The 15,554-nt window shown below is 38.6% G+C and overlaps 2 protein-coding genes across 2 annotated transcripts in view; one reads left to right on the forward strand and one right to left on the reverse strand.

The window, feature by feature from the left end:
- Positions 1 to 15,554, reverse strand: part of LOC137273523 (uncharacterized) — a 156,023-nt gene that overhangs the window by 111,083 nt on the left and 29,386 nt on the right. The window lies entirely within an intron of this gene.
- Positions 5,458 to 6,426, forward strand: LOC137272427 (uncharacterized). The gene has a single exon (XM_067804808.1). The coding sequence runs from the start codon at positions 5,458 to 5,460 to the stop codon at positions 6,424 to 6,426; it is 969 nt and encodes a 322-aa protein (XP_067660909.1).

A 15,554-nucleotide genomic window follows, 5' to 3' on the forward strand; every position in this document is an offset into this window, starting at 1 on the left:
CATTCCTTCCCTAGATTTTCACCCACCTCCCCAGGTATCCCCCCTCACTCCTCAGATGCTCCCCCACCCACTCCCAATTATCCCCCCTCCCTCACCAGATCCTTCCCATTCAGGTCCCCAAACAGTATCTCCCTCACATAATCTGACAGTCTGAGTGTGGAATGAATCAACAGGGGGCACATCAAGCCTCTGTTGCTTCCTGAAGAACTTCAAGCTTCTTCTCCAGTAGGTCTGTTTGTCATCACCCTAAGGCAGTGTTACAGATGGTGGCGAAGTACAGACGATCTGTTGGTCCTTGGTGTATACTGTGATATTTCATCTATGCAACAGTTTGAATATTGTTTTATGCTGGGGGGGGTAGGGGGGAATCTCAGAGAAATATCATGTAGTGGACACCAGAAATATGTTTCACACGCTGTATCAAAACCAGTATATTGTCATGGCCAATCTGAGCTACTCAAGTTAGTGAGTGAATACTGTTTTATGCAGTTCTTGATAATATTAGATAAACATCACATCAGGTGACACCAGAAACAGGCTTAACATATTGCATCCATTGAGGTATCAGCATGGTCTCTGTTCAGCTATGAAAGTGAGTGAGCAATAGCAATAACACACTAGAGTGTTCCCAGTTGCTTTCAGTAATGAGGAAAACGCAGTATCACACTGGACACATGTTAGCAAGTTTTACATCACCTTTAGCAATATTCCACCAATAGTATAGTGGAGCACAACAGAAATGTCGGTCACATGTTCAACAGGAAGGGTTGATTGTAAACAGATGGTACTTTAACGTGGTGGCCAGCACCATATGTACATACAGTACTGAGTACTGTAGATGAGAATTAGTAGCTTTAACAATACATCAGTCAACACTTTCTCAATGATATTAGAATAAGTCAAGTCTTGTAGTGCTATTCCTGTGTCAATCAACACTATCTGAACAATGTCAGTGTAGCAGCTTAAACCCTTCACCACTCTTTGACTCTATCTGATCATTCTCAGTATAGCAGCTTTAACCCTTAGTCAGCAAACGATATCTGAAAATTCTCAGTATAGCAGCTTTAACCCTGTGTCTGTCAACACTATCTTAACATTCACAGTATTGCAGTTTCAACACTCTGACAATCAACTCTATTTGAACATTCTCAGTATTGCAGTTTTGACCCTCTAACAGTCAACTCAATCTGAACATTCTCAGTACAGCAGCTTTAACCCTGTGTCAGTCAACACAATCTGTACAATCTCAGAACCATTGTGGTGTATCTGTGTTCAACCTTTGCCAGTCAACACAATTGGTACAATCTCAGAATCAGTCTGGTATACCTGCTTTAAACCTTTGCCAGTCAACACTATCTGAACAATCTCAAAATCAGTCCAATGTGCCCCAGTCAGTGTAAGTGACACTCAGATCAGTCTCCTTGACTTCTCCGTCAAGCATCAACCTAACATAATTCTCCCTGTGAGAGTCAGGGAAACCCTCAGTCACCCCCAGATCACTGAGCATGTGAATGAGCACAGAAATGTGGTTGAGTGTTGTTATTGGTTCTCCCAATACCCAAGGGACAAGCTGACCTGTAGCTCCCCTTACAGGCTAGGCGCCAGCACCAGTATTGAATCCTGATAATGAAATACAAGAGCAGTGTGGACACCCAACACTTCAATGTGGATCCTCGACAGGCTTTCAGATGCATTGCTCTCTTCATAGCAATTTGGATTTATTGTTTTTGATGCTGCTAATGGATTGTTGTGTTATAAATGCTGTTGTATTTATTTAATTTGATCAGGTTATATATTTGTTTTTGACTCGGTGCCTGATGGCCTGGAAGTTATTTCCATAACATTTTAACTGATTTCCTGATGACCACATTGTATCGTCATACACCTGTAAACAACATCCACATCCACATCCACATCCACACCCAGTCTTTTCACCACCCACTCTTCACTCTCATACCAGTCATACTTCCTCGTACTGCACTCAAACCCACATACTTGCATACTCTCGCAGCTCTCTACATGTCCTACACTATAAGCCCACATCGTTTCACTCATGTAATAACTTATTTCCATATTCACACGCCAATCACATATACAACCCAAATGTCAAACAAATACCTGTTCATATTCTCATCCAACTCACATTCTTGCACACCCACACCACACCCTGGTACAGTGTCACAACCACACCCTTGCACTCACATCCATACGCTGACACACAGCCACACCCTGGCACACATGATCACACCCTGGAACATGGCCATACCCTGGCACACATGTCCACACCCTGGCACACATGGCCACTCCCTGGCACACATGGCCACACCCTGGCACACACAACCACACCCTGTCACACACATATCCACATCCACACCCTTTCATACTCTCATCCACATTCCCAATGTCTAACACCCCAACCCACCCAAATAAATTCACCCTTTGCTGTTACCATCACCCTCTCACATTTTCACCTTCCTCCAATTTACGCATCATTTTAACTGATTACATATACCAGTTAATGTTTTCTCCTCTTAAAAATACATACCTCAGTATCTTATTTTTTATCCTTTCAAAAAAAGCCTCATCAGTGACTTATCAGAAAATTCCAATTGACCAATTATGAAACAATCACCAGATTCATATGAGTAAAGTAAAATGCTTCTTTTCCAGAGAAGGGAAAGCCTGATCCCTTTACGAGACTTGAAACTGATGCTCATATATCAAAACAAACCCTACTTTCATGGGGCCTGGGAAGTGTCTCATCATCACATCAAGGCAATTACTCTAGCTGTCACCTGCTATTGTAACTGTCCCATCAATTTCCCCCCTAACTAGTTTCTTTTGTTTTTTATCAAACAAGCCACATACATAATTATATTACATGAAGATTTGGAAGGCGATAAAACTGGTCATATGATGGCTTTAAACTGTGGTTGTACTAAAACATAAGTTCAGAATGGGATATGTCAATTGCAGAAGCTTTTTTTTCTTAGGAATGATTGTAAAAAAGTAACTGTGGAAATATGGATTTAACACTTCAGCATTCATCACTGTTGTCTTTTGACAGTAGGGTAATACTGAGGTGAACTGGGAAGCACTCTATAACGAGGCAGGAGACATTGACAGTTGTTGCAGCAGTGGAGTTCTCTGGGCACTATTCATTACCACCCAGCAATACATGTATATCCTAGCATCCTCTACATACACAAGGGACTGCACCAACCTGTGACATATTAACTGGAATATTCTCATACAAGACAGTGTCAAAGAGGCAATAGAACTGAAAGTATTTATGCAGCAGTGGCAGTAATGTTACTGTCTGCAGGTTGTTGGTGGTGAGGCTTCAGTGGCAGTGTTGGGCTACAGAAGGGAGCGATACACAACAGTTTCAATACTACCTGTGTGCTGTGAATATCACAGAAGAATGTGATATAGGAGCTGGATACAATTGAGTGATGTGAAGGTGCGATAAAGGAAGTCATACTATGTGATAGAGGATGTCATTCGAGGATGTGACTCAAGAATGTGATACAGGGATGTGATACAGGAATGTGATACCAGAGAGAGCTGTATGGATGTAAGTCACAATATAACAAGCTTCTTCCAACTGTGACACTGTGTAGATCGGAATAGATTGTTCTTGATGGAATTAAGGTCAGTTGAAAGCAATGAACTTGAATGTAACACACTTGCATGTATAAACCCTTAAAACATCTCCTGTTTAATCAAGTCTAAGCAGAAGATTGTAGACACTGTAGTAGATTAAAGGCTATGAAACTCAACTACAGCGCACACTGAATCTCAGACAAATTAACCAAAGCAGTTAACTACTGAAGACAGTGAATAAATCATGATGGTGCTCAGCCTTTTTCACCATGTCAGTTAAAGTGCATTCTGGGATAAAAGCATGGAAAATGGCTACTGAAAAACTCATGACAAACCTGTCACCACTTGCTACATCTATCAACAGCAACTCTGACAAGCTTGACAAGAATGACAATAGTGTGAGATGTTTGATGCAGTAAGGAGAGATAGCCTTGCACCTCAACCGATCTGTGGATGATCCTGAAATATAATGTCAGCCAGTTTCAGAGGCTGCATGATGAGAATCTTGGGAACCATACATTCCATCTAGGGTGACTTTATACCACAGGGTTCCTGGTGTCACTCTCTGTGTTCATAATTGACACATACGTGGCAGTTATTAGGAGAATGATACTATTGGATTCAAGGTTGTGTTGATACTTGTGAGACAGAAATGAGACAGAAATTAGGTGATTTATTCTACAGGATTTGTGATATCTTTTGACTGTATCTTTTACATACTTGAGACAAAGGTGACAGGGATTCATACCATAAGACTCATGGCATCTTAGTCAAGCTTGATACTAGAGATTTATTCCTCAGGATTCAAGCTTATGCAACTCCTTGAAACAGATGCAGCAGAGATTAGGTGATTCATACCAAAGGATTCAAGGTATTGATAACTGAGACCTATGTGGCAGGGATTAAGTGATTCATGTCAGAGGAGTCACGATACTTCAGAAACACATGGCACTGGTGGAGTTTAGGTGATTCATGCTACAGGATTCATGACGTCTTTTGACTCTTTTGATACTTGGGATGAAGGTGACAGTGATTCATACCACAGGATTCATGGCATCTTGATACTTGGGGAAAAAAGTATCAACGATTCATACCATAGGATTCGTGGCATCTTGATACATGGGAAGAAAGTGACAGTGATTAATACCATAGGATTCATGGTATCTTGATACATATAGGATTCATGGTATCTTGATACTTGAGATGAAGGTGACAGAGATTCATACCATAGGATTCATGGCATCTTGATACTTGGGAAGAAAGTGACAGTGATTAATCCATAGGATTCATGGCATCTTGATACTTGAGAAGAAAGTGACAGTGATTAATACCATAGGATTCATGGCATCTTGATACTTGAGAAGAAAGTGACAGTGATTAATACCATAGGATTCATGGCATCTTGATACTTGAGAAGAAAGTGACAGTGATTCATACCATAGGATTCATGGTATCTTGATACTTGAGATGAAGGTGACAGTGATTCATACCATAGGATTCATGGTATCTTAGTCAATGTTGATACTTGAGACACATGTAGTGGAGATAAGGCGATTGATACTCCGGGATTCATGAGATGTTTTAAGTGTGTCTTTTGATACTTGAAATGCTGGTGGACACAGAATTTATGGCATCATAGTCTTGCTTGATACTCGTGATGAGGATAAGGTGATTTGTACAAAAGGGTTTGCTGCCTCATAGTTTCACGTTGATAACTGCATCAAAGCTGAGGTGATTCATATCATGGGATTCAAGGTGTCACAGTTTATCACTCATGCTTCTGATTGTGTCTTAAGTGGATAATGACTATTGTCACTGTCCATTGCTGCGGTTGATGGTGACTTTGACGAGATGACCCTGAATACCAGTACCGTCAGCATGGGGGTGGAAATTGGTCTGTCATCCTTGGGTGTCCTCCTCATCTTCATCACAATCACGATTCTGAGCAAGAAGCCAATGAAGTCAGCGTACACACAGATTCTGGTGAATGCAGCATTGCTCGACACCATCTTCCTTTTGAGTCTCCTCATCAGCAACATCCTATACCTCTCGTCCACAGCCAAGCTGCTGCCCATGCAACCCTTGATGTCGGTCATACCGTTTGTGCCACTGACCTTGACCTTCTTGACAGCAGAGGTGTACATGGTGGCAGTGCTGATGATCAAGAAGGTCATTGCCCTGTTGGAACCACACAGGTTCGAGCAGTGTTTGAATGGAAGAAAGACATTATTTATCGTGATCAGTGTTTGGGTGTTGTCAGCCACCTACAACCTACCCCACTGGTGGGCGTACATGCCTGCTGCCATCAGCAGTCAGCGACAGAACTTCACCTGGCCCAGTCTATGGAGGGACGACAGTGATAAGTTTATAGGGTCATATTTCTACAAGAGAATTTATGGCTTGTATCTTCTGTGTGTGTTTGAGCTTCTTGTTCCTATTTCTGTGTTCATCGCAGGATTGGTGTTGTTGCACAATTCACGGAATTCCAGACTGGAGGATGATGATGATTCGTTAAAAAGTCTTGAGCGGAGACAATGGTCAATGATGAATCGCAGCCTTTCAACTCCAATCTGGTACATTGTAATGTTGTCCTTATTGTCAAGACTGGTGACAGCATGTTTCCTCATTGCCCGAGGACCTAAGTACTGTCCAGAAGTTCATGCCTGCTTATTCTCTGAGAATATTGTCAGACTTTTGTATATATGCAATGCTTTCATCAAGTTTCTTATATTCGTCTTCTGTCTTCCAAGTTTTAGAAAAGCAATTCAGGTGGCCTTTCGCTGTAAAATACAATGTATGCATCAAGCACAACAGGTATAGGACTTTAAGTTTCTCTTCTTGAATCAATGTTTTGCAATCCAATGCACACAGGGAGCAAGTCCAGACCTTAATGTTCTTCTAGTGACTTGGTTAACTTTAACACACAGATATCAGACATCAGGGATGCATGTCTAGATGTGAAGCTTCTTCTAGTGACCCACTGTTTAGCACTACAACAATCACATAGGGTAATCAGACCTTCAGGCTCTTCAAATGACCTATTGTTTAACATTACAACACACACTTGGGATAGCATAGAAGAACCCTGTCTCGGTCAGTACATCATTTGTTGGCCAAAGTAGCTTAACAAGAAAACTTCCCACTGACCATACATCTCCTTGACCCCTTCTATTGAAGACAAATTGCTTTTTAAAAAAACTGGACACGAGCCAGAAAAAATAGACCAATTTGGATGTAAAATATCAAATAACATATGAATAGAGAGAGAAATACTTCATGAGTTGATCACTTTTTTAAATGTCTCAATACTTTTTATTGATGTTTTCACATGTTACTAGTGTCAGTACGAGTAAAAATGTTACCTTAATTTGATGTTAGCATTAGTATGGATGCTGAATTCAAATTAAGCCAACATACTTAATTCTTTTTTCACTTTGGCTCCTGACAAAATCAGTCAAGGTGGAGGAAACCTGAATCAGTCCATCCCATGAAATCTATTCTTTACATAGATGTCAGACAATCCTTATTTCAATTCTCATGGTTTTTCATATTTATGCAAACTCAAACAAACTCATTTTCATCCTCCAGGAATTATTTTTTGAAACCGGGTATTAGGCCCTAAGCTATATGACATCAAGTCACAGCTGTCTCTTGTGTGTTATAACTGATCATGCTGTGCACAGGTGACATCGCAGCAAGCATTAAGGTGTATGACTGTGTAAAAGAGCAGTTTGTTTAGGTGGAGACACAGGTGTGAATACAGTACATACTTGCATATACACCTGTTTAATTACATGTATGTATGCAGGTATAGTTACAGGTATCTGTACTGGTGAACATACAGGTGTGAATATGGACATATGTGTACCTACAGGTGTAAAAACATGTGCATACAGGTGTGGACATGCATGTGAATGCCCATACATCTTTATTTACATGTGTGAATACAGGTGTACATACGCATGCAAATGCCCATACATGTGTATTTACACGTGTGAATACAGGTGTAGATATGCATGCAAATGCCCATACATGTGTATTTATACGTGTGAATACAGGTGTAGATATGCATGCAAATGCCCATACATGTGTGTTTACACGTGTGAATACAGGTGTAGATATGCATGCAAATGCCCATACATGTGTTTCTAGAGGTGTTAATACTGAAGGCGCAATATATAAATTTGAATGCACACATATGTGTAACTACAGGTGCAGTGATGTGCGTATGGTACAGGTGTACAGGTGGAAATGTGAGCACACAATGCCTCTACAAAAGGGGTCAAATCCAGCAGACAGTGAACAATGTTTATAATGAACACGCTTATAATGAACTGTTTTATGGTCCTTACCAGTTGCTGTATATCTTATTCAAAATCTGGTCCCTTCGGGGACATCATTATTGTGTTTTCCACTCATACCATTTACATTTGGGATTACAGCTTCTCAGTGAAGTACTGATTCTAGTATTTTTTCAGGTTGTGCTCCATCTTATTTAAACCCACACTTTCAAACTGAGGCACCTAATCACCAGCACAAAAAGTCAGCAATCTAACCCACTCAGCCACTATGACTTCCACAAAAAAGGAAGTTTGACAACTGCAGGTTTAGATCACATGCTTTCTTAAGCTCTCTGACAAGAGTAAATTGGCATGGTTCCAACGGTCAAAAGCTATGCATACACAATGCCATTTAGAAAGAGCTCAAATGCAAAAATATGGTAAATATTGGGACTACACTTTCTTCAAAGTAAACTACAGATATATTACTTTTGGGGATCAAGTCCCATGAGGGATTCAATCCCATACTCTTAGAGTATGGTTTCTGGACTTCCTGTTAGTTATATTTTCAAGGAAACATGCTTGGCTGAGAGATTATAGGAAAAATGGTCCTTGGTATAAAAATTTCAGGAAACAACGTCATGTCCTGTTGAGGCTAAAAACTGATTTAGTCATCTATTTGACAAGATTGACATCAAGATATAAAAAAAGAAACATGAAGAAATCACATATGTGTTCATGGATTACATATCTAATGTTAATATGAAAGAAAAACATTACTGTCACTATATAAACTAAAAATGCATTCTTTTTCTCTAGATTTCTTTACAAAATAAAAATTGACCTTACTTCCAAAGGATTTTTTTACCTAGGCAAATTTAGGACTTTCTTACTAGTCCTTTTTACCGAGGACCTTTTAACTGAACACAGGCTGAGTCTTTTAGTTCCTGACTGATCAGGCAGTTAGGTGTCTCACTCTGAGAGTGGGTTTGATCCTGGATGGGACACAACCCCCGAAAAGTTCTAGAACCTTTACATTTGTGAGAATCCATAATACTAAATATAACCCATATCAGGTTTGAACATGCATACTGCTGTAATTGCATGTGTATATGCAAACTAATGGAAAATACAAACAGGCTTGAAGACATGAGTAAATACAAGTCTTTAAAGGCCATTTAGAAGTGAAATACATAAGAATGAAGATTTTATGGATATCAGCTTCTTTATTATGAGAACACAACGTTTCAGAGTTAATGCGTACTCCTTCATCAGGTGAATGAGAATGGGGTTCGGAGCTATATTTATATGTACAGGTAAACAGTAACAAAGTAACAAGTGGAATGAATTAATGAAAGCTGGAAGCCAGTATAAACAAGCACTGATAGGAAGCCTACAGTTATGATAACAATGATGGAAGCCAATGGTAATTACATTACACGATAGGATTATGTGTAATGTAATCACCATTGGCTTCCATCCTTAATCCCTAATCATGTACATCGTCCTTCATCCCCATAATAAAGAAGTTGATATCCATAAAATCTTCTTTCTTATGAGTAAATACACCTTTAATACAGCTGTAACTATATGTGTGTCTACAGGTATGTCTGGTCATGATCAATTTCTCATGTGTTTTTTTTATTTTTTTTCACATTTTAATGTGTCCTGTAGAAGTCTTTGAATCACTATTACACATACATAAACATTAGCCTCGTAATAAATTTCAGATGTCAATGTCAATACAAAGGATGATTCAGATGGCATTGACATACCCTGTTTCCAGGAGCTTCTATATATGCAGCATATTGGTTTTCTCTGAAAACATTTACATCATTTACTAGAAATCAACAAAAGTTGAACAGGCAAACAGCTTGGATTGGAAATTTGTTGACAATATTGATGCAGTTTCTGTTAGAAATGTGAAATATTTTTCCGATGCTAAGCATGATGCATCAAAAAGCTTTTCCCTGTATAACTTTGTTTAAAGCATTTTGAAATAATTGAAACTATATGTGGCAAAAACTACCAAAATCACACTGCTACAAAAATCCAAATTGATGTCCAGAACATGCTGTCTGCCAGAATAGCAAAACTATTCAAGAAAAGAAAGAGGTTGCCTGAAAGTACACAGATTCGTCCTTTGCTAATCGATCTCCTTGGATATGTGCACAGTCTCAATGTCCAGAGAGACAATTCTTGAAATTCTCATTGAAAACTGTGTGCTTTCTTGGCGTCTGCTGATTTCAGCATCAAAAAATAAAAACCAATGTGCTGGCTGCACCTGTCTGCTGTCAGTTTCATCGAGTATTACCAACAATACCCAGTTGGAGTGGCATTTAGAAGTGCATGTGATTGACAGGACAAGTATTTATGGATCAACAGCTTCTTCAGGACAATTCTGGCAACATTCCGACATAGCACACAGTTATCAAGCAAGATCACTTGCTTCAATGTTGCTTCAATTGTGATAAAATGGTGGTTGGTCAATAGAACTGGTTCTTGTTCTTTGGGCAGTTATAGTACAACTATGAAGAGCATTGACATTCCTAACTAGTATTGTTTATTGTATTTCACTATGCACAAGTTCCTGTTCTGATGTTTCTTGCCCTAGTCTGTGTCTTGCATCAATAAGGGTGTTTGAACAATAAATTCAGTTTGCTATACCTTTTATCTGTATCGAACTTTGCTTTTGCAGACTCAATATCCCATATTACTGTAGATAAGCTGAATTTTGAGGACCAAAACTAGCAGTCTATAGATGGGGGTTGGCTTATCTACAGGTGAAACGTTCTTCAAACTTATTTCAGGTCATAAGAAAACATTGTATTACTTTGCATGAACAAATGTAAGGAGAAAATTTTTGTCAGTAAAGATGCCCAATTTACAGTTAAACAAACCTCCTTTATCAAACAATCAGGTGGTTTAGCCCAGTGGTTAAAGCATTTGCTTTTCATGCCAAAGACCTGGGTTCAATTCTCAAATGTACAACGTGTAAAATCCATTTCTGGTCCCGGCTGTGACATTGCTTGAATATTTATAAAAGCTGCAAAAACCACACTCACACACTCACACACTCAATCATTCACTCACTGAAGAATCAAGAAAATCAAATACATTCACAAACATATGCATGCACAGACTATCTTGGTATCATTTCTAACACATGTTGCCAGGTGAATATGGCTCGTATCACCACTCCAGCACTGCTGTTGTAAAATAGGTACACTGAATATTGGCCACAAAACCTAAACCCCAATTAACAGATTTCTATTTCAACATGACTTTTCTTCTGACCAGTAGAAACAATGGCCAAAGTACACATTAGTCTTTCAGTGTGGTCAAGGGCACATCTCTGCACATCAAGGTGTTGAAATTGGAAAATTAAATTATTCCAACATCTTCCAATAATTGTTTATATCCTGAATGATCTTCCCTATTTTATGAAGTAGTCTTTGAGGTACTAATTTTAAAATAGCTTACAAGCATAATTAAATAAATGGCCATGCAACAGAAATCACAAAAATTGAAAATAACCTAAAAGTTACAAATTGTTGAATGCAAACTAAAATCAAAGCACAAGTATGATGACTGTGTCTAATATAACAACACTCAAATTGTATTTGTTCTTGTTTTCTGTTTTTCATTTTTGTTCATACCAGGCATAATGTCTTCTGCCTGGAGGTTTAAAACTGATGCAACTCTGTTTCTTCTTGACCATGGGACCAGTCACATGATACATCTATAGGGACTGCTGGTAATGGTTATGGAGAAGCATGTACAATTTGAATGACATCTTCCCCCCAGCCATGTCTGTCAAGACACAAATTGTCAGTATCTCATTAGCTAATTTAAAGGAAAATAGGAAATATATTTCAGACACAAAGGTCTCTTTAAGAAATGATCAAAACTAACAATAAATGTATTTTAGGTAAAAATATTATGAGAATACTCCACCTTTTTCATGTGCACAGAAATTACTCATAAATGCCATACAAGATTTAAAGGTTTTCAGCAGTTATATTTGGAAGTAATCTATCAGACTCTTGGGTTGAACTCCGCTTTTTAGTTGACACAACAGTTTTACAGTGAGGGATATAAAACCCACTGAACCATCCCACAGAAACAATACCCACACCAAACTGACATTGTGCAGGTTCATTCTGCGAGTTCTGTGATTAATGATTTAATCAAGGCAATGCGAGGGGATGCACATTACTGCTCCCGCATCAAGGCTCCATCGTCATCCCCATCATCAAAATATCTCACACACATGCCAACTGTCTCCACTTGTCATATTTATTTGGGTTTGCTTTTGAAGAGCAGCACATCTCCTCCCTGCTAAGTCCTATTGACGTGATTTTCATCAGTTACGGCTTGAACATGCTAAATTGCTTCTTGTCCTACAAGATATTCAATATGCTTCTCGCCTGTCATTAACCTACAATCACTTGTGTCGCTTTCAGCATATCATCAGCGGGTTTCTTGATAGGAAGATGAAATATGTCACCATTTCATACATATTCGTGTGAATTCTCATATTGGGATGAGGAAAACATTGAATACATTTACATATCTTGAACAACGTCTCTTGAAGATGCCTTGACACAGGAGACATGGCTTCCTTCAAGACTTCCGACCTCAAACCAACTCTGTCATATTTTCAGTGGCACAAAATTCGGTATGACTTGTATCATTCAGGTGGCACATATCAGTGCACAGTAAATTCATCAACCTGATATATTAGATATATGTCCATTCATACTATACTCAAGCCTATCATGTTTATACATAAGTCTATCAAACTGACACTACTGGATATAAGTATGGATTGTCCAATTAATTGAAATTATTGAAGATTGGTCACATGTTGTCTCATAATTGACACAAACAATTCTAGAACACTTGTTTGCATTGACAATATTTTTCACAAGGTTGGTTTTGTTACATTTCATAGGCAATGCAAGCTTGCTCCAAGTCATGACTTAATTTATCTTAAAGTCGTGAAGACATTTATGCTCCTAACATACTTGTCATTCTTTAAAGATGTGAAATTTACAAATGCATTTAGTGCAGTTTGCAAAACATGCCAAAGAACTACATAGGGTTTTCTTTTCATTTTTTTATGAATTAACAAAACTAACCGTGAAAATTTAAAAAATGAAGCTCACCAATTATTTCCAATGATTGATCAGTTGTTATAAACCAATCATCAATTATGAGATTTTATGCAATTCCCAACTCTAGATACAAGCTGATCAAGTCTATATTTTAGGTAGATGCCCTCCAAGTCCACATTTTAGGTGTACTGCCCCTAAGTGAATACACTGTATTCAACTCCATCACTCTTGACTTTATATGTACAATCATTTAAAATCATTAAGACATAAGCCAGTTTGATTATTGAAGAGAGCTCTGGATAATCTTAGGACCATATATATCAGAACATGCGGGCCTTTATCTTCACAGAACATGCAGAACTTTTTCTTCACAGATCAAGTGGAGTCCTCTTTTCACAGAACATGCGGTGAACTCAATTCAGAGAATTTCTTAACAGAGCATCTAGGACGTTCTCTTCACAGAACATGCACATTCCTCTCTCCACAGAGCCTGCAGAGCCTTCTCTTCACAGAACATGTGGAGCCTTGTATTCACAGAGCATGTAGACCTGAAGATCCCAGATAGAACTGGTCTTCAGCAACCCATGATTGTCGTAAGAGGGTACTAACAGGATCGGGCGGTTAGACTCATGCTCATGATGTTGGTCACTGGATTATCTGGTCCAGAGTCCTGAACCACAAAACCTTTGTGGTGCTATAGTTCTGATAAACAACGGAGTAGCAACACATCATAATGTTACAAATGCTTTGTGGAATGGGGACCAGACTTATTTACAGACTGTTGTCATGAAATATTACAACACCAACCAACCAACAACCATTCAGAGAACATGTGCAGCCTTCTCTTCACATCACATATTTTTCACAGCATGGGAGCTTTTTCTTCCCACCGAACATGCAGCACACGCTCTTCAGAGACCCTCTTTTCATAGAAAAAAAGGCGTAGCCTTCCATTCATAGAGACAGAGGGAGTCTTCTCCACACAGACTACTAATTTGAAATCAAAGAAGCTTGGCCATTGCTTGACGACTGCTGGGTTAATTTCCTGACACATTAACAGATGTTCGAGTAAAGAGACTGCTCCTGAATTAATTTACATGGAAGGAGACTCAGCAATGTGGAAGTGCCACTAAAGTAGATTCAAGTCTCCACTAACACTGTTTGGTTTGTCTGCAAGTACACATTTTATTATGTGATATTAGTTTAGCAACTATTGATTCCTAAACACATGGAGACAATGTCTCAGATTTACACTACAATTGCACTGTCTAGAAAAAGGCTAAACTTGGAACCAAAAGACTGCAAGACAGGCTGGGGTAAAATGATACTACCTAAAAATTTGATACACATTTGATATAGTTTGTCAGTAGACAACATCAATCTTACTTCCTGTTTTGCAGATTTTTGTCCTCAGGAAACCTAAAGGTTAGCGCTGGTTATCGATACAGCTCAAAGAAATTGATAATTGTTAGCTAAATATCAATAAATAATGAATAAATATCAGAGAAGTAATTTTGAACAAAATTTGTAACAAATATTTTTTTTAGAAAACCACTCAAAGAAATCAACAAAGAAGCTGACCATCCATAAAGTCTTGTCATCTCCATAAAATAAAAGTCCCACAGATGTCAAAACATTTCACATCACTGGCGATAATTTATTCATAAACCAAGCAACAAATACAACATCTTGTACGAACCTTTTAGAAGCAGCTTTTCAATACTATCATGTCCATGTGCATGTTTGATAAGTTCAACTTGATTTCTTCATTGTTTAAATATGACATTATCTATCACACAATTTATGCATTGATAGTGATTGATAATTGTTCAAACTGATGGCATTTCCAATAATTCATGTTTTTAGCTACCCCGAATGCATTGAATGTCAAATACACATAGTAGTATTAAATACCCAAACACAAAGGTTGGGAATCTGCACCACAGTATGTGCTGCCTACACCTTTAAGCCTACTCCATGAAAGTGCTGCATTCAATTTTCATCTTCAACTCCCTGGGGAACATACAACTCAAGCTTTGCAGAGCTAGAAGGTTAACAGGTACATCTCTTCTGCCTCTGAACCCATTCCACTGGATGTATCGGGTAATATTTAAAACAAATTCTCCATGTCCAAAGAGACTCTACATGTTGTGAATTGTGAGCTGTGGTCTGTAGACTGGCCCCCATCCTATCTCAAAGATTGGAGAGGGACGTATGATGTCTTATCTCTGGGAACATATCAGTGCACACTGAGGACCACAGGCCTCTTTTTGTATGTTGGATTCAAATACTCATCAGAGAGGTATGGGATAAACAATTATCTGGTATGCTGGTTCAGCATTTTAAACATGTCGAAATAATGTAAATGAATATGACCTGTGCGTGATATGAACAGTGTGTGAAACAAACACTGGCCTGCTAGCTCGTGGCTAGTAAAAATCCAGTCAGGCCAGTTAATTCCACAATCACTGACCAGCCTTACTGGTGAATTTCCATGGGATCATTTTGTAAATATATCACTCTCTTCAACTTGTTAAGTCAAAATACA

Source organism: Haliotis asinina, chromosome 2 (assembly GCF_037392515.1).
Source record: "Haliotis asinina isolate JCU_RB_2024 chromosome 2, JCU_Hal_asi_v2, whole genome shotgun sequence".
Lineage (NCBI taxonomy): Eukaryota > Metazoa > Mollusca > Gastropoda > Lepetellida > Haliotidae > Haliotis > Haliotis asinina.

Bases quoted from the DNA above. Each gene is read 5' to 3' on its own strand.
- LOC137272427 (XM_067804808.1), top strand. From the start codon at position 5,458: ATGACCCTGAATACCAGTACCGTCAGCATGGGGGTGGAAATTGGTCTG.